Genomic DNA, 20,555 nt, shown 5'->3' on the forward strand with positions numbered 1-20,555 from the left:
AGGGGGGGAATACAAGGGTGCCTAAATTTTCAAAATATTAAAGTAAGTGAATATCCACGTAATTATCCACCCCTGGATAGTGAATATATCCCAGGCCTGTATTAGTCCCTGCAGGTGCAACTTTATTTTCTCTAAATGTGTCGCAAAGTTTTGTTGTTAACATTCTAATTCGCAGGGCAGACATGAAGACGTGGCCTGCATTTGTACTTTTAGTAATTCTAAAATCCTCAAAATATACATTCATGACTATCAAATACACAGTTGCTGTAGTATTGTTCTATAAATTCTTAATTTCTTAATTGATAACTTTTAAAAGTATGTTTTCATATAAATTGTCAATAACGACCGATGGTTGACGATATTGTTAATGTTTTCTTAATGAAATTTTTCCTAGAGAAACTTTAAAATGATTTTTCTGACAATTTACTTACTTCTACCCCATAGATTAAAATCTTAAATGACGTTTTATGTATGCATTCTAAAACATATATTGATGGGTCTCTTATTAAGTTTCCCTCCCCCCTCCCTAATTCAGTGTTGGAGTAGGGGGGGGGGGTGAAAGTTTATCCTCGCCTTGTATTCCATGCATAATATCTTTTATCCCTGCATCTGACCCAGTGTCAGTCCCCTGGTTGGATATCAGTTGGATAGCCAAAACCAGAGATATGTGACAACAAGAATCTTCTTGAGATAGAAACTTTTGTGTTCACGTTCAGCGCGAAACTCTAAAATACCCCGCCTCCCCCCCCTCATCTTCCCTAATAGTAATTTATTTTCACAAATTCAGCGAATTAAACCTTATAACAAAATTTCTACTCCGCGCATACATTTATATAATTAACTTGTGGGAAAAAAATATTTTCGAAAAGGGTGGGGGTAGGAACGATTGCACAAGAAAATCCAACGAAATTAACAAAATTTCAGAACAAAAAATCCCCAACATCTCTTTTTCTTTTTCATATTCCTTATAACAATTCTAATCAATTCTGTACACGTCTTGCATTGAAAGCATTTATTTTACTTAAATATTGGGTAGAATTATATGGGGGGGGGTTGAATTTTGAAAATATCAATATTAATATTAATAGATTTTTTAAATCAGTCTACCTGTCTTACCCTGTCTTCTCTGTCTTTCTATCTTTCTATCTATCTATCTATCTATCTATCTATCTATCTGGTTTATCCATATCTGTCTAAGAGCCCTACTCTCTTTCCACTGCCTCCTTTTTCTCTCTTAATTAAAACATCATTCACCCACCTCATCCAGAGTCATTCTTAACCTTACAGTTAACCCACATTTTGTTCTTTTTAAATTCTGACATATCAAATATTGAGATCATTCTTACCTTTTTTATGTATTTTGTATCCTTACTTTTGCATTAACTTTTATCAATAAAATGATATTTATTTCAGATCAATATCTAAACTTTTGACCAGTGATACATTTAAGTGTATTTTTATCTGAATAAAGGGAACTTTTTCAATATTTGTTGGTTTCGACGCCGGTTATGTAAGGCTTGATGCGACATGCTCAGCTAAAACGACATGTCCACGAAGACATGTCACTTCTAGTCTCAAATGTCTGTTCTGGCAAAATCCCCAGGTTACATAAGGAGTGTATACACAACTTTTTCTCAATAATGAAAATTACAAAAATTTCTATTGTTTTAAGTTTAGATTATATTATTTTTGTCAGTGACATACTTTTTGTGCGTCCTTATTAGTGTGTCCTTAATGTTTTTAAAGTGTAATATTTTTCCTCCTCAAGGTGCGTCTTCTTCTGAAAGTGATGTTGAAATATTACCGTATTCACACAGTTCTACTAATATATAATTTGCAAAATGTTAAGTTAAAAATAAATGTGATAACGTGTATACTGTGAAACTAGAAAATGGATACAAAGCACCGAAAACGCAGAAAAACCCTGCCGCCGAGAAAGTCTAATAGGTAAAACTACCTGTCACGTAAATATCCTGCTTCAAGGGTACATAACAGGGGTAAAATGTTTTACAACTGTTGAATTCCCTTCAGAGAAATAATTTGTATGTAAAAAAATTTGTCACGGCCGTTTTTTTTTACTTTTTTGGGGGTGGGGTGGGAATTCAGGGTTCAGGTATCCGTAGTAAATTAGACACATGTCGAACTATTCAAGCGTGTTTAAAACAACAGAATTTTACTTTCTTAACAATAGTAATATATGTTAGGAAGATGAACAAGGGACATTCATATTTTGGATAAGATAACAAGTGTACCGCATTTGGTGGGAGGAACGTAAACAAACTCCGTGCTGTCCAGGCCAGGTTTTGTTTATTTTTCTTCGGGAATCTGCAGTACACTCATTTAGTAAACAAAAATGTGAGGGTTCCGAATATTTTCAAGTGGGAATATGTATTGTTTAAGTAATTAGAAGTGATGAAATTAAGGATTTTAAAGGCGAGGGGGGGGGAGGGGGGTAGTACTCGTCTAGGAGTAATATAGCTGTGACGTATTAGAACAGCTCTAGATTTAGTATTATCGTAAAAACATAATCAGTTAACAATGTCGTTCTGCTTTGAAAGAAATGTGTTGTAGCAAGCGTTTTTTTTTCTTCAGTTTATATCTAGATGTACTGCAATGCTTTGTTCGCTTAAAGCGCCTCCGTGACCGTATCTCATGTTTAGCTTCTGGATAAGTGTGTGGCTGAAAAGTGTCAGAAGACATTTATTAAAATATTAGATAAACATCATATTAAAGATAGTTTTAAGTTAGATTTTAGTGACAACTCCACAATTCTAATTTTTGATAATTTGATAAGTTTGAAAATGTTTTAATGGATGGACGGAAAGTTCTGGGTCAACAGTCTTAATGAATGTTTAGATAAGAAATTTAGTTTTTGATGTTTTGAGATACATGCAAGTTCAGATCAGATAAAACGCCCAAGTTTGGACAAATTGGGCAACAAGGAAAAATATGTTTTCCTCAAAAAAGTATTCATATAACCCCCTGCCCATCATTATGTCGTTTTCTAATTGGTCAACGATGTGACTCTTCTATCTTTTCAACCAACTTTTGAATTTTCCGATGGCAAATTGAGTTAAACCATAAAAATAAATATTTCCGTCTCTGATTATTTACTAAAACATTGATATGTTCACTAAAATAAACAAAACTCAAAACGTGAAAATTTGTCAACAACCTCAGAGGATTAAATTTTATTAATGTTAAGTTACAAATAATTATTTTGTTAATATATGTCCAAATATAGAAACTCCATTCAACAAAAATAAGACCGAGGTTTCGAATGAATATATTTGAGTTGTCAAGTATCTACACTAGGTTCTTTGTTAACTAATCTCGAGAATAGGAAATGGTGAATAATTTAAATGACTAGGGGGCAGTGGCGTATATAAAGGGGGTTATTGGGGTTATTTACCCCCCCCCCCCCTAGAATTTTGGGGACATCCCCGTTTAGAAACTTGATCTGCTTTCTCCAGGTCCACGAATAGCATTGAGAGAAAAAAAGAACAACATTCTGGGCGCTTCGCGCAGATAATGTTATTTTAACAAAGTAACATTAATTTTTACTAAAAAATCGATTTTTAATGCATTAGCGTACTTGCACTTTATGTCAAATTAGGTGTAAAGCTCTTCCGGGGGGGGGGGGGGCATAAAAAGTTAATAGTTCAAGATTATCTAGTACGCAGCTGAAATTGAATGAATATGAGAATATGCCAGCAAAATAATTACTCTTCTTTTTTTCGAGAAAATGAAAATAAAAGCAAATCATCAAATTTTCTATTGGTAAAGTTATGAAAGAAGACAAACTTATAAAACTAGCCAAAAAAAAAACATTTTTGACAAAAAAGTAAAAAAACATTTTTTAGATGTTCCGAGCTCCGAGCAGGAGGAGCTGTTTATCAGAAAGCTGCGTCAGTGCTGCGTCGGATTCGATTTCATGGATCCTGTAGCAGATCTCAAGGGGAAGGAGATCAAGAGAGCCACATTGAACGAGGTTAGAAATTAGATCAAGGGTCTGAATTTATGAATTGGAAGAGGTAGATGAATCAGAAACGGAAAGTTAAACTACTTTTTACTTGAAGCCATGAGCTCACATGTGATAGCTGAACATTCATAAATAGTTCAAATACTTCTCGCTAAACATTTAATCTAAAATTGATGAATATATCCTACCAAGATGGGAAAATTTACTAGTCTAGCGAGTTAAAGTTCTGTTACAAACCCTTTTCGGAATGTATTCTCTGAACACCTTTAAATTACAATAAACATTAGCTTCATTGAATTAAAATTGGGTTCGAAATTTTAAGGCGCCTTACCTTTTGAATGAAATAGCGCTAATATACAAGGCCTTGATATACACAGGAGAAACTTTTAATCTAAAGCAATTTATCACTTATTTCGTGAATAAACAACTGACTTGTATTCTTGCGAGAGCATATTTTTCATGGCATTTATAAATATATATAACTCAATCTGCTTTGAGCAGAAAACTTAAGAACTGTGGATATTGAGATCAATGCTTGATTTTCCCTTTGTGACAGTTTCAAGTTCTTAGTTTGTATCTTTTAACGTGAATAAAATTCAATCAATAGAGTGGCGTATGCAGAATTCTGAACAGCCAATCAGAAGCTAGGAAATTTGAAAGTGTTCGCGCCATTTAACGAGAAACTCTGATTGGTCAGAATCTTGTAGGGAGTGATTAAAAAAAAAAGAGAAATATACCGGAATACGCAGGAAATAAAAAGTGTTCAGATTGAATATTCAGAATCAGATTAAGCAATCGGGATTTAGGGTATTCAATTCTAAGGTTCCCAGCTCGACTACTAGAAAGGATACGGATTAGAAAAAGATCAACATTTGAAAAGTGTCCGGCTCCAAATATCTGTATCCGTGTGATCTATATTATTGTATTCAGGTGGTAGACTATATAACGGCAGGGCGAGGTGTACTTACAGAACCAGTCTACCCAGAAATAATCAGAATGGTGAGTTTAAAGGGACTGTTCGGGAATTTTGAGTTTAAATAATTTGTATTTACTTTATTTCTGTGTCTGTGTCTTCCAAAAAAGTATTTTAAAATAAAAATAAAATTAATCTTAAATATGGTAAGCTTATACTGGCAAACCAATGCACGGTTTTACTGCAGTTTTCTGATCCGATGTTGATGAGTCTAACAAATCTCACAAATACTTAAATAGTAAATAACTATTATAGGTTCAAACTCAACACTTGTAAATTCAACAACACTCCCTTTATTTAAAGATTTAAATAGTAGACTTGGTCCCCTGACCCCCCCCCCTCTCTCAACTCCGTTCCGTGAAATTGGAGTTACCGCTTTTTGCAACCATATTTTTTTCATTCCTTATCCTTACTTTAAAGTATAATTAAAACCATCAAATTGGAAATAATATATTTTCATTTCTATTTTCTTGTTGGACGATTTTTATTGGCCCCTTGAGAGGTAGGGGAGACATGAGGGGAATATCGAGTATTCAACATTAAACACGATTTTTGCGGGAATCACAAGGGTTTGGATAAAGCTAAACTTAATTTTTAAATAATTTTATTAAGCTTTAAACCCTTAAGGGATATTTAAAACCACTTCATTCATTGTATCTACATTGTTTTACGATATAAGTCGCATGAAGTCACATGTATTCAGTTTCTACTTCACTTATTTCGCTCAGTCCCAAAACGGAATTAATCTGGTAATAAATGAATGGTCAAGATATCGTGACCAGTTAAATTAATTCCTTGCTTCTTCCATTGATTGTCTTGTATTTTCTAAGATCGGGAAATGCAACGGTTGAAGACTATTTTTTGAAAAATATTGAACTCTCTGTTTTAGATTGCGAGTAATCTGTTTCGAACCCTGCCTCCTAGTGATAATCCAGATTTTGATCCAGAGGAGGACGATCCAACCCTAGAGGCGTCCTGGCCACATTTAACGGTAATATTAGGTGTCCTGGCCACATTTAACGGTAATATTAGGTGTCCTGAGCTGAAAACTTTAGAATGGTGGATATCAGGATTAATGCTTAATCCAAACTTTTTCTTAATATCCAGATTAAATATGGCTTGTTCTCATGAATTTAATCTCCAGAAAAGTCAACAGATCGGGATTAAGGATATCACATTCTAAAGTTTTCAGCTCTGGTCACATTTAACGGTAATATTAGGTTTCCTGGCCACATATAACGGTAATATTAGGCGTCCTGGTCACATTTAACGGTAATATTAGGTGTCCTGGCCACATTTAAGTTTTCAGCTCTGGTCACATTTAACGGTAATATTAGGTTTCCTGGCCACATATAACGGTAATATTAGGCGTCCTGGTCACATTTAACGGTAATATTAGGTGTCCTGGCCACATTTAACGTTAATATCAGGTGTCCTGGTCACATTTAACGGTAATATTAGGTGTCCTGGTCACATTTAACGGTAATATTAGGTGTCCTGGTCACATTTAACGGTAATATTAGGTGTCCTGGTCACATTTAATGGTAATATAAACGTCCTGATCACATTTAACGGTAATATTAGGTGTCCTGGTCCCACATTTAATGGTAATATCACGCGTCTTTGCAACATTTAGCGGTTAAATAATAAGTCCTGGCGACATTTAACGGTAATTTAAAGCGTTCTTGTCACATTTGATGACGCGTTTCGTCCACATTTATGGTGATAGTTTATGCTACAGGCTACATGCATAAATGTTCTTCAAGTCTTTTATGAAGTGAATTGTAATGAATATCCTTCTTGAGTTTTATTCCACTGTAAATACAGTTAACAATCGTGCCTAATAAAGAATACTGCTCTTATCTTCGAATTGCTAATATTGTGATAAAATTATTACCATTTTTTTATGAAAAAACGAACATTTTTTGTCTTAAAGTTTTATATTATTGTTTGTTAAATAGTATTTACAGATGAATTGGGGCTTACATCTTATTTAGTTCAATTCCCCTTCTCAGACTTAGGGTTTCCAATCTCTTCTTGATCAATTCCGTGACGAAATGTCTGACGGAACATTTCCTGAAGATGTTAAAGGGACGGAAAACGTAAAATCTAGTGATCCTCCATGCTAAGATTACAATGGCCGATTTACAACAGTACCCATGAAACCTTTATCTGATCAGAAATTCGGAAGAAAGTCGCAAATGAAAATAAACGGTTAAAAAACAAAACATTAATATCTTATTTATACTTGATTTAAAATCCTTCAAGGGTGCCGTTGAAAATGAGTTATTGCCATCTTGACATGGAGGGTCACATAAATTACGCTTACAATCCCTTAAAGAATGCAAAACCACAGTGAACTTATGGAAATTAAGGGCGGTACCTTCCAATCAACCAATCTACGAAAGCTACACAGATGTCTAGTTGCGACATGCTTTTTCCTAATAGATTCCTTATTTGAATAATTGTTCCTAAGCGTTTTTCAGCACACACGCAGCATGCAATAGCTCCAAGCTGTGAAGATTTATATAAAAAAATTATTATTTTCTATTTTCCATAAAAGAGAACACAAGTCTTAGATTAATTACTATCTTGTGATATTGCCAAAGTACAAAGCTTGTTTCATATTAGTTTTTTTCCTACAATGAAACCCACAAAAATGTGTAACAGGAAGGCGTCATTTAAGCATTCTTGTGTGTTCGATTTTATAAAGAAAATAGATTTCCCAGTTTCTTGGAAATAAACACTTGAAATTAAATTGGTTTGATGCATTTATGTGCAATGTAGTATTTGAAATCATATCTTCAGTTTTTAGAGTTTTATCCCTATTACATTTTTACTAGCTTTACTTGCGTTCATAACTTTTCCATGTTTTTATCTTTTTTGAATTTAGTTTAATAATTTATCATTACACATTTCTGGCGAATCCGGCAAACTCAAAAAACAGTTACCCTGAAGATCTGATAACAAAAACATATCATGAAGGCAGAAAATAGTCTTAAAAAATATGTAATTATTGTTCAATCAAGATATGATTTTAATATTTATATTAATTAATTTTTTTCAGCTTGTTTATGAATTTTTCCTGCGTTTCTTGGAATCCCCGGATTTTCAACCCACCATAGGAAACCCATCACATATATATTATATATATTCGTATTTGATCGAGGAGAGAGGGGGGAGCATAACAACCTTTATTGTGAGGATATCAACCATACTAAAGCAAATCTGCGAGTCTAAACATATTTCAAATAAACGTAATAAAAAGTGTCATAGTTTCTACAATTCTAACAAAATAGAATTACTTACAGAGTAACTCAAATAGGACAACACTTTAATAACGATCCATAGTTCTACTGATAAAATAAGCACAATTTGTCATAATTGTTAGAAAACTGGCCACATATCGGGAACCATTGGGTGTAACCGACCCAGGTTAGAATATGTGATGGTGTGTGTAGGGAAGAAAGTAATTGATCAGAAGTTTGTTCTCCAACTTCTCGAACTTTTTGATTCAGAGGATCCCAGGTGGGTTGTTTACTAAACATTGTTAACGTTTATGTCCTTATACACTTCTTATCCTTCTACATTGCCTTTACTACATTTCCTGCGCTTCCATATTTCCTGCCATTATTCTTTCAAACTTTCTATCCATTCCTTCGTTTCTTTCCATTCTTCAATAAATTACTTCCTGTCCTTCCAGCCTTCGTTTACTGTTACCCTTCCTGTCTTTAATCGTTGTGTCCTTTCATCCGTCCTGTCCTTTCATCTTTTGTTTCCTTTCTGTTTTACTTCACTTTTTGTCGTTCTACATTCTCATTCTTTCCTGTCCGCTAATACTTCCGGTCTTTCTATCCTTCTTGTCCGTCCAATCTATTTAAATTTTCACTTTCTGTCCTTAAATTTGTCTGCCCTTCCATCCTTCCTGTCCTTATCTAGATTTTCTGTTTGAACTCATAAAAGCTTTGTCGAATCTAGAATTGATGAGATAACTAGATTTACTGTTTGAAAGCAAGAAGTAAATAACTCATTCATTCTAGATTCGTGTGCCGCGTTTAACGGGCTTACCGTGATTTCATGGCTAGTTGGATTTTAGGACCAGATATTTCAATCTCAGTTTACTAGTCAGAAGACATTTTCTCTCTGAAGTAAAACACTGTTATTCTCTGCAGCTGGATCAGGTCTACACTGTACAGGCTGAACAAGATGAAGAAAAGAAAGTGATTGGCAATAACTGAGCAAATATATTGCAAATAAACTGATCGATACCAACTATCCAAAACTTATCTGAAAATGAAGAAAATAGAGTAACAAATGATATAATGGAATAAATGCGGTTATATAAGTGGGTTAATCACAATTATATTGACTTCTCTCACTCTCCCTAGATCCTAGAACTTCTAGTGATGAGAAATACTTGACTGCAAATCTAGATATAGATGTAATGCAGAACAATTTGACTAAGCTTTGATGGGTACCGTTGTGTATCGGATCTGCCACTCCAGAAATGGGTAGTTTCAAGATCTCAAATATCTCAGATCTCAATAAACATGTTTTCAGAGAACGGGATTTCTTGAAAACCGTGTTACACCGAATCTACGGCAAATTCCTTGGGCTGAGAGCGTTCATCAGGAAACAAATAAATAATTTTTTCCTCAGGTCAGATTATTGGTTTATTTATTTTAATTCATTTAATTAGATATTCATTCGTTTATTTTATTTTTATTTTGACTGGTTATATATCTGTTATTTTTATTTTATTTCTTCTACTTTACTGCTTATAGAACCAATGCAAAGTAGAATTTAACATGAATATCATCTTAATATGCTAATTTAGCAAGTTTTGCACCGTTTTATGGAGCAAGGACAAAATAAACATGGTGGCGCATGAATCTACCAATTTCACAAAAACAAGAGTACCATGTATTGGGTACACTGTGTTTTCTGCACTTCTAATCACACCTTGATTGACTTAGTTATAATTCCTTGTGAGTTAAAAAAAGGTGTAATTTTTTACATTGCTTATGAATTCCTTTCCTGGTCTTAATTTTCTAGTTACAGTAAATATTTAAACACTTTGTTGGCGAATTATTTGCATGTGGCAAAATGCGCAAAAAAATTCCAGGCATGTTCTAAGTTATTGATTTAAGATGAAGGTGCTTCTGTTAATAAAGAACACACTTAAAGGAACTATCGTTGCAATATCAAGTGCGCATTTATTTGAACGTTGCAATATCAAGTGCGCATTTATTTGAACGTTGTAATATCAAGTGCGCATTTATTTGAACGTTGTAATATCAAGTGCGCATTTATTTGAACGTTGTAATATCAAGTGCGCACTTATTTGAAATGAGGTTTGTCTGATTCTTCGGTTCTTACTAAATAATGAATATTGATTATTTTCAATTGCGGTTCCTTGTAGAATTCACTTGCGGATTTATGTATCAGAGAAATTGAAGATATTTGAGAAAATTGAGATATTTTTGTAACAGAGAAACGCCGATACAATTCTTTTGTTAAACCGTGAAGGAGCCAAATGGTACCGTTGACCGTTGTGAATTGTACGTGCAACTTTAATTCAGGAACAATATGTCGTTAGTCCCTTTAAGTTTGTTTGAAAAAGTATTGACTAGAAATTAAAATCTTTCTACACGCCTGGAATATTGTCTGGACTCCTTGTGAATGGTTGCACCTATATTTGTTTATTTTGTTCTCTCCTGCATCCTTGTTTATTCCTGTAGGAAGGTGGAGACCCTCTGCAGCGGGAAAGTAAGGTAGGAAACCTTGTTTTTGGCGCCATTTTGTTTTCTCTGGTCGCCATTTTGTTTTCTCTGGTCGCCATTTTGATATCTGGCCGCGTTTTGATTTTCAGATCGCCATAATGATTTTTGGTAAACTAATATTGTTGTGTTCTGGTAAACTGATCATGATGTTTTCTGGTTAAAAGCCTTTGTTTTCTGGTAAAGTGACAATGCTTTTTTCTGGTAAACGTAGTTAAATATAGTTTTTGGTAAACTCGCTATTTTTTTTTTTGTTAAATACCCATTAAGTTTTCAGTTAACTTATCAGTGAGTTTTCTGGTGAACTAACCATTTTTTTCCAGCGGTCAATATAATTCCCTTTTCAATCCCATTTGGGATTGACAAATTTGAAAGAAATGGGGGCAAATTCTTTAATTGGGGGCAAATTTTTTTATATGATAATTTAAAAAAAAATTGGGGGCATTTTTTTTAAAAATTGGGGGCATTTTTTTCAAATTGGGGGCAATGGGGCTAATGTGCTAGTGGAATTTGAAAAAAAAATTTTAACTGGGGGCATTTTTTTTAAAAATTGGGGGCATTTTTTTTTCAAAATTGGGGGCAAAAAATGATTTAGGGATCGAGAAAATCAGCTTTTTTGGGAATTATGTTGACCCCTGTTTTTTTCTGGTAAACTGATCTTTTGTTTTCTGGTAAACTAACCTTGTTGATTTTTGTTACACTATGGCCTGGTGAATAGTGATTTCTGGTAAACTAAACCACGTGTTGTATTCTGGGCAACTAACAGTTTGTTTTCTGGTAAATTAACTATGTTGGTGTCTGGTAACAAACTGTTTTGTTAAAATGAAAATCAGAACCTGGCCTCTTTTTAGTTTACCAGTAGTTAGGAAATTTTATTTCTAACTATTTAACTTTATATTTTTTATTATTACTGTGCTAATTGATCGTACTGTTAAAAACTAAAAATCTAAATTTAAAAACAATTTTTTTTTACATTTACTGCAATGTTTTTCTTGTGTTTCTTAATTATGTATAAAACTTCTTTTTTGACACTTGCTTACGAAAACTAACAAATTCTCAAAATCGCGAGAAATAAAATTTGAACACTATTGAATTAAATGGTTTAGGATTAACATTTATAACAGTTTAAAGCAGTGCTTAGGATCCGAACTCGGATCCGTTGGATCCGCAAGATTTTGGCTCCCTGGATCCGATTCCGAAAAAATATTCGGATCCGCGGATCCGGATCCAAGGGGTAAAATATCAACCAAAAACTGCAAAACTCCTAAACCCCAAATCTGAACTTTTGAAATAGAGAGATTATAAAAATTTCCTCATTTCTGAATGGTTCATCAAGTTTTAGGATTACAATAAGCGAAAAAACAAAACAAAAAATTTGAATATTATTTTGTAAAATAATTCAGTAAATTTTAAAGAAATGACCTGGATCCGGATCCGGATTTGGATCTGGATCCATTTTTTCCAGTGCGGATCCAGGATCCGGTTCCGGATCCGCATCAAAATTAAATGGATCCTAAGCACTGGTTTAAAGTTTACAATGTAAACCTTAACAGATTAAAAATATAGCTAACGTTACTTTTTTATATAAAATATTTTTAAGTGTTGAAGTTGATAGTAAAATTTTTGAAAAATATTTGAAAACACTGAACACATGTTTGTAAGAGATCAGTTTTGAACCTTTAAGTGTTTGTTTTTAGGTTTGTTTACGAGACGGAACATTTTAACGGTGTTGGTGAACTCCTGGAGATACTCGGCTCTATCATTAACGGGTTCGCTCTTCCTCTCAAGGTACCACTTAAAGATGTAAACTACGAAGTCCATAACCACTAACCAGGACCCCCCTCCTCTAGATTTTCTGTTTGAACTCATAAAAGCTTTGTCGAATCTAGAATTGATGAGATAACTAGATTTACTGTTTGAAAGCAAGAAGTAAATAACTCATTCATTCTAGATTCGTGTGCCGCGTTTAACGGGCTTACCGTGATTTCATGGCTAGTTGGATTTTAGGACCAGATATTTCAATATTACCATAATTATAAAACGGTTTAAGCCAAACATTTCTCATGTATTCCCAGAAATGTTCTTAAAAGAGCATGAAATAACCCATTTTTTGATTAAATGTTAATAAAACCCATCAATATTCATTTAAAACAACTTTTTCTCTTAGAAGTTAAAAGCAAAATTTTAAAGTGAAAATATAAAAAGTCATGACAGTCCAACTTTGAATACTGTTGGATTTCTAACTTGACGATAGCTATCCTTGAATGAAAATTAGTTAAATCTTAATTGACCGTCACATTTTTTTATATTTAAAATATTTTGTACCTTTGAGCTTTACTAAATACTTAGCTATTCCCGAGAAACCATTTAGTAGATTATTTCTAACCATATTTTTTTTAATTCTTACAGTTTTAGTAAATTAGTTTTTTATATTTTCGAATGTTGATCTTTTCTGTGAATACTTTTTGATAATTGGTCCTGATCTCAGTTCTACAAATCATCATTTTTGTTTTAATCTAAATACTATTTTATTTTATATTTTTTTAGGCTGAGCATAAACAGTTTCTGGTGAGGGTCCTGATTCCTCTCCATAAGGTAAAACAGTCAAAAATATTTTATCCCCCCCCCCCATAGTCCCTCTACTCCATTTTCTTTTTAAAAAAACTCAATGTTAAAAATTAATTTGGGTTAAAAGTATTGAATAACAGAAGGAAACTTGTGTACAATACTTCACTCTATACTGTTATCTATTAGAATGTACTACAATATACTTGACTGTACTGTACTGCAGGTTCGATGTTTGAGTCTGTATCACGCACAGCTGGCGTACTGTGTTGTACAGTTCTTAGAGAAAGATGCCACACTTACAGAGCAGGTCGATTTTTTAAATTTAATATGAATTTATGATGTTTGTTCATTGATTCGTTCACTGCTTAACTGTTAAATTTGTTTATTGGTTCATTAGTTCATTGGTTCATTTTTTAAACAGTTCATGGATCCAAGTATTTCTTTAATTCAGTACTTCAGTTGTTCTATAGTTTTTTACTCATTAATTGAAATTTTAGGTCATCAAAGGACTTCTCAAGTTTTGGCCTAAGACATGTTCACAAAAAGAGGTGAGAGCCTATTTGATAAAATAAAGTATACCCATGCTTTTTTTCCAGTATACCCCTGTGATTTTCAATGAAAAGCACTCGCCTGATCTGCAAAGAAATTTAAACCACTGTTAAGAAAAATTAAGCCCTATAATTTTTTTTTGTTAGGTTTACCCCTGTAATTTGAAAGTTCGAAAGTATTTATTATTTTAACACCTAATGTAATATTATTTTTTATATAAAATTTTAATAGTAGAAAAACTTATCCTTTTTCTTTAATAAACTTTCAGAAGTTTAAGTAGAAAATGTTATTAGCTAAAAAATAACCTAGATAAATATTAGAACCTTAAGTAGTTTTCCGGTTATTGAAACCTTTCCATATGTTTAAAATGTTTTTTTAATTAGCTTTGATAATGTTTAAGTCTTGATAAGAGTTTCAGTGTTATAAATAATAAAAACTATTTTATATCTTTTAAAAACAGAAGGGCTTCTGTTTGATTTAGATTATTTTTTATTTGGGACGCGGTAATAATTCTGGGGTGTTTTGTATGTTTTTTTGTTTTTTCCCTTCTCGAAATTCATTTTCTAGTGGGTAAGTTTGCGGAAGGGCGCCTTAAAGTTTTTTGTTTTGTTTTATTTGCTTAAAACGGGTAAAAAAGTAAATTTGGATTATAAAGTATCTAAAAGTGTGCAATTTGATATCCAATTTTTTAATTTTTTTCAGAGCTATCCTTTCTCACGAATAGAAATGTTGAAAACAAGCCCCCCGCCTTTTCCCCTAATTTGTTGAAAATGTATTTGTTAATTTACCATAGTTCAGGTCTAGGATTATACGTTTTTCTGAAAATATAATTAATTCACGAAAAATAATTCTATTCAATGAGATGCTAACAACGTAAATCTTTATAAATCCAAAATAGTTAATTTTTAATATTCATGTTTTTTTATTACTATAAAATAGAAAAGAAAATAAAAAGACAAAGCCTTTATAACACTTTTGATTTTTAAGATTGCTCTCTATTATTACGAGAAATATTATGTTTAACAGAGATGTACTTTTTGCCTCCTTGTCATTCATTTATCGAATAGATTTGAATGAGTTTGCAAGTTGATGTCCCATTTTTATGAATAGTGATGAAAATCTTAACCGGAGAAATTTTAGAAATTTCTGGCTGAAGAAAATGCAATTTCATTTTTTTTATTTTTAACCCTTTTTTAGATACTCACCTTAAAATTTATTATGTCTAGTTTTATTTTTCTTAAAACTCCTGTTGATTAATTTTTTAGTAACTTCTTTAAATATTTTTCAATAAATGTCTAATTCTAACCCAACATCAAATATATCTTATTCACTTAATACCAACCAATGAGAATTGGGGGGGGTGAACCGATTTGTTTTTTTCGACCTAAAAATGACGTAATTTAATTAATTCGTAGCATCTCACGCTCTGCTTCAGATCCACACATTTTTGTCTTCCGGCAAGGCAAAAAGTCAATGTCGATGCTGATGCTGATGATTTTGACGATCTTGATGATAATTATTTTTCAGGTGATGTTCCTGGGAGAGATCGAGGAGATCCTGGACGTGATAGAGCCAGCACAGTTTGTCAAGATACAGGAACCTTTGTTCAGACAAATTGCTAAATGTGTTTCTAGTCCTCATTTCCAGGTATACAATACTACAGAACCTTGTTTCTGTCCTCATTTCCAGGTATACAATACTACAGAACCTTGTTTCTAGTCCTCATTTCCAGGTATACAATAATGCAGGACCTTGTTTATAGTCCTCATTTCCAGGTATGCAATACTACAGGACCTTATTTATAGTCCTCATTTCCAGGTATACAATACTACAGGACCTTGTTTATAGTCCTCATTTCCAGGTATACAATAATGCAGGACCTTGTTTATAGTCCTCATTTCCAGGTATGCAATACTACAGAACCTTGTTTATAGTCCTCATTTCCAGGTATGCAATACTACAGAACCTTGTTTATAGTCCTCATTTCCAGGTATACAATACTGCAGAACCTTGTTTATAGTCCTCATTTCCAGGTATACAATACTACAGGACCTTGTTCTATAGCTTTTACTACTTAACAATGAGTACAGTATGTCTTTGCACTCCATTTTACTATAAATAGTTTGCTGAAAGAGCTTTCTGGAACAATGAGTATATTATTTTCCTGTCTTTACTCCATTGTACTATAATAGGTTGCTGAGAGAGCTTTGTAGTTCTAGAACAATGATTACATTATGTCCCTGTACTCTATTGTACTATATTATTATAAAGATTTATTCACACACAAAGATATAAATACATATATAAATGGTGTAGTTAAAATTTGTTTAAAAAAATTTTTTTTTTTTTTTTTTTTGAAAACACAGGTTTCCAAAAGAAAAGAGAAAAAAATATGCAAAATTATGCACAAATAGAAAACAATGATTTTTACTCACTACATAACATATTTATCATTTCAGTTATTACGTAATCATCGAATCCTTCAACATATAAATTATTCATTCTNGAGCTTTGTACTTCTGGAACAATGAGTACATTATGTCCCTGTACTCTATTGTACTATATGTAGGTTGCTGAGAGAGCTTTGTACTTCTGGAACAATGAGTACATTATGTCCCTGTGCTCTATTGTACTATATGTAGGTTGCTGAGAGAGCTTTGTACTTCTGGAACAATGAGTACATTATGTCCCTGTGCTCTATTGTACTTTATGTAGGTTGCCGAGAGAGCTTTGTACTTCTGGAACAATGAGTACATAATGTCCCTGATAGAGGAAAACAACCAAGTTATTATGCCCATCATGTTTCCAGCACTCTACAGGTAACGAGGGCATTTTATTTATATCGATAAATTACAACATTTACTAAAATTGATCCTCTAGACTTAAATGTACTTAAGTCTGACAATCAGAGGCTTTTACAGGAATTTTTCCAGTGGGGAACTGGGGGGGGGGAGGGTTTTTATTGTTCTTTCTAGTGTGTGCTCAGCACCTGTTGGGGCCTGGAAAGCGTAGATTTTACTAATCCAGTGGGGCTCAGACCCCATAGCCCCACCGGCCACCACTGCATATACTCCTCTGCTGTCAAATGTAATTTCAACATTCCAGTGGCCGAATTTAAAGAATTTGAGCGGCGGTTTAAATTTAAGCCGCGGCTTAAATATGGTTGGTTCCACTTAAAATTGTATCAAATGTTTCAAGATTTAAGCCAACGCTAAATTTAAACCGGGTTTTGGCGGATTTTGGCAGATTTAAACCGCGGCTTAAATTCTTTAAATTCCATCTCAGGACCCTTTTATTTAACAATTTGGAATACCCGACCGTATATTTGGTAAATATTTGGATGATATCCTTATTAACTATTTAAATGAATTTTTAGACTCTGAAAACAACTGCAAATTTAGCCAATTTAGAGAACAAATCTGCTAATTCAGAGGGTAAACTCTACCAAGTAACAGAAGAAAATGCAATTTTAGCCAAAAAATTTGTCACTTAACTCAAATCTGCCACTTCTGCTTTTAACCCGACCTGTCACGAAAAGACCTGGGAGGAACCCTGTGTCATCCCTCCAATTGTTGACGGTTCTGAGACTGAAATATTGATATTTTCTAATTGTAGGATTAGCAAGGAGCACTGGAACCAGACTATCGTGGCCCTGGTGTACAATGTCTTGAAGACCTTCATGGAGATGAACAGCAGACTATTCGATGACCTAACGGCTTCATACAAGGCTGACAGACAAAAGTAAATTATTTGGTTTTAATTTGATTTAATGAAAAGTGAAACGTTGACAATTAGTTAAAAGGTTCTTGTACAATTTTGAGGCCCTCACTGCTTCTTAAACACGTAAAACTAACTACAACGAATTGCATCTTGTCTGCATTTGAATAATTTTAGTCATATTTTGATCTCTTAGGCAAAATCCGGCAAAAATAGCGTAAACGACCGTATAAACTAGACCGTCTACTGATTAAAATACATAGCCCAATACAAAGCATTAAGTAGCAAATACAAAAACTACAACAATATGAGAACGAATTAAAAAGCCAAGATACATTAGACTTTAAACAAGGATCTCCAGTGTACTGGGACTGTATACTTGATTTTTAATGACCCGCCATTTATAGAATATCATGTTCGATTCACAATGGTTCCCTCAAAAGCTTTGTCTTAGAGATTTTGATCCGAAGCTGAAATGTGGTTGGTTCCACGTAAATTTGTGTTCAATGTTTCAAGATTTAAGCCTGCGCTCAATTTAAACCGGTTTTTGGCGGATTAAGACGCGGCTCAAATTTATTAAATGGATAAAGGTTACATATTTTTAGGAGTTCTACATCATGTGTTATTGTGTTATATTTTAAATGAATCGAGTATTAGAACCCAATATGAAATTGTGTCTAAATTATTAATACTATTTTCTAGAAAACTCTATATCGCCAATTTGCTTTAAATTTAACATTCCTCTCATGTCTCTTAACCAGTGAGATAGAAAATACTAGAAATAGAAATAGAAATAGAAATAGAAATAGAAATAGAAATAGAAATAGAAATAGAAATAGAAATAGAAATAGAAATAGAAATAGAAATAGAAATAGAAATAGAAATAGAAATAGAAATAGAAATAGAAATAGAAATAGAAATAGAAATAGAAATAGAAATAGGAATAGGAATAGGAATAGGAATAGGAATAGGAATAGGAATAGGAATAGGAATATGAATAGGAATAGGAATAGGAATAGGAATAGGAATAGGAATAGGAATAGGAATAGGAATAGGAATAGGAATAGGAATAGGAATAGGAATAGGAATAGGAAGAGAGACGGGAGACGGGAGACGGGGCGGAAGGATTTATATTCATCATTTATATTTGTCTAAAGCAAAATTACATTAAACAGGATTAATTTGTATTTTTGTAGAATGAAGGAGCGGGAGGATTTATTTTTTATTTTTGTTGAGAGGAAAAGAAGGAACGGGAACGAGAGGATTATTTTTTTATATATTTTTTAGAGAGAAAAAGAAGGAACGGGAGGAGTGATTTTTTATTTTTCTAGAGATAAAAAGAAGGAACGGGAAAATCAATTTATTTTTAAAGAGAAAAAAATAAGGAACAAGAGGATTTAAAGAAGGAACTGGAGGAGTGATTTTTTATTTTTCTAGAGATAAAAAGAAGGAACGGGAAAATCAATTTATTTTTAAAGAGAAAAAAATAAGGAACAAGAGGATTTATTTTTATTTTTTTCTAGAGAGAAAAAGAAGGAACTGGAGTGATTTTTTATTTTTCTAGAGAGAAAAAGAAGGAACGGGAGGATTGATTTTTTAATTTTTTGAGAGAGAGAAAAAAAAGAAGGATCGGGAGGATTGTTTTTTATTTTTCTAGAGAGAAAAAGAAGGAACGGGAGGATTGATTTTTATTTTTTTAGGGAGAAAGAGAAGGAACGGGAGATTTAATTTTTTATTTCGAGAGAAAAAGAAGGAACTGGAGGATTATTATTTATATTTTTGAGAGAGAGAAAGAGAAGGAACGGGAGGATTTATTTTTATTTTTCTAGAGAGAAAAAGAAGGAACGGGAGCGGGAGGATCTCTGGAGGAAAATGCAAGATTTATCCATTCAGAACGCAAACAAAGAAGGAATCAGTTTAGGTAATAAGTATAAAAATTTGAACATTTGTTCATTGATTTTGATGCTCAAGGGGAAAGGAATGATGAATTGAATATTAAAGGGTAATTTTTTCATCGATTTTGGCACTATTTACCCCTTAAAATATATTTAGCTAAACTCTTCTAAAAAAATCGCTTCTCGCACACAAACCAAACATTTGGGGAAAATCCTGATTTTTAATTGGGATGAGAGGAGTTATAAATTAATATTTTTAAGAAAATGTACACCCCTGATTAAAAATTTTCGATTTACAATAAAAATATGCTGAGGAATCTTCCAAATCAAAGGAAAGAGTTTTAGTTTAGTTCAGTAAAGCTAAGTAAGAACCCTAACTATTGTTTTTTACAACAACCTGGCTGATCCCTGTCCCTTTGGAGAAAAATTATTGGTTTCTAAAATACTTTCTCAGAATTAAAATTTCATCTGGGTTATAAAACTTTTGTTGCTTGCATACGTTTGTGATAAATTATTGTTTATCCTTTTTTTTTAAATTTTATATTCTTTGTTTTACAATACGTGTGCATCTTTTTATTTTTTATCTATATATATTTACCTATCTATCTATTTTTTTATTTATATAACCAGTATCCATTTATTAATTTATCAATCCATTCATCTTCATATAAATATATATCTTATATTTCTTTCTATGTAGTATCTATCTATCCAAAATCTTAATATTAATCTATCTATCTATCTTTCTTTCTATTTATTTATATCTCCAAGTTTGTTATTGATCAAACTAACTAAATATTGTATCGGATGAAACCGCAAACTTTGGCAAGAAATGTCTTATCTTTGCTAAATAAATTAGTTTACTTTAAAGCCTTTTACAAGTTTGCAAAAGTTAAAATGCCAAATTAATAAAAATATTTAACTTATCTTTTCACAGAATTAAGTAGAAGTTGGTCATAAGCATGAGAAGGGGGAAAAGGACTATTCACCCTAATAATAAAGGGTTGGGAGTTAAGGAAAGAACGAAACGGATAAGGACTTGAGGTTAACCTTATTTCTATGGACTTGTCACAATTGCCACCCCCCCCCCC

The 20,555-nt window shown here is 32.7% G+C and overlaps 1 protein-coding gene across 10 annotated transcripts in view; it reads left to right on the plus strand.

Moving 5' to 3' along the window:
• Nucleotides 1-20,555, plus strand: part of LOC111709040 (serine/threonine-protein phosphatase 2A 56 kDa regulatory subunit epsilon isoform) — a 33,342-nt gene that overhangs the window by 10,760 nt on the left and 2,027 nt on the right. For 6 of the 10 annotated variants that reach the window (XR_002766776.1, XR_002766777.1, XM_023482617.1 and 3 more), the window contains 15 exons: nt 3,864-3,991; nt 4,913-4,981; nt 5,845-5,946; nt 8,023-8,080; nt 8,417-8,483; nt 9,516-9,614; nt 10,697-10,729; nt 12,433-12,523; nt 13,283-13,330; nt 13,527-13,610; nt 13,801-13,851; nt 15,380-15,499; nt 16,568-16,671; nt 17,468-17,593; nt 19,399-19,490. Coding sequence is in view for 8 of the 10 variants with exons in the window: in XM_023482617.1 (XP_023338385.1) it covers nt 3,864-3,991; nt 4,913-4,981; nt 5,845-5,946; nt 8,023-8,080; nt 8,417-8,483; nt 9,516-9,614; nt 10,697-10,729; nt 12,433-12,523; nt 13,283-13,330; nt 13,527-13,610; nt 13,801-13,851; nt 15,380-15,499; nt 16,568-16,671; nt 17,468-17,593; nt 19,399-19,490 (1,272 nt within the window). In the remaining 2 variants the exon portion in view is untranslated. Of the gene's footprint in view, nt 1-1,430; nt 1,614-1,888; nt 1,948-3,863; nt 3,992-4,912; nt 4,982-5,844; nt 5,947-8,022; nt 8,081-8,416; nt 8,484-9,515; nt 9,615-10,696; nt 10,730-12,432; nt 12,524-13,282; nt 13,331-13,526; nt 13,611-13,800; nt 13,852-15,379; nt 15,500-16,421; nt 16,518-16,567; nt 16,672-17,467; nt 17,594-19,398; nt 19,491-20,555 lie in introns of those variants that run through there. The other 4 variants (XM_023482622.1, XM_023482618.1, XM_023482619.1 and 1 more) reach the window with 3 other exon arrangements.

This window comes from Eurytemora carolleeae, unplaced genomic scaffold, assembly GCF_000591075.1.
Source record: "Eurytemora carolleeae unplaced genomic scaffold, Eaff_2.0 scaffold853, whole genome shotgun sequence".
In the NCBI taxonomy this organism is placed as follows: domain Eukaryota; kingdom Metazoa; phylum Arthropoda; class Copepoda; order Calanoida; family Temoridae; genus Eurytemora; species Eurytemora carolleeae.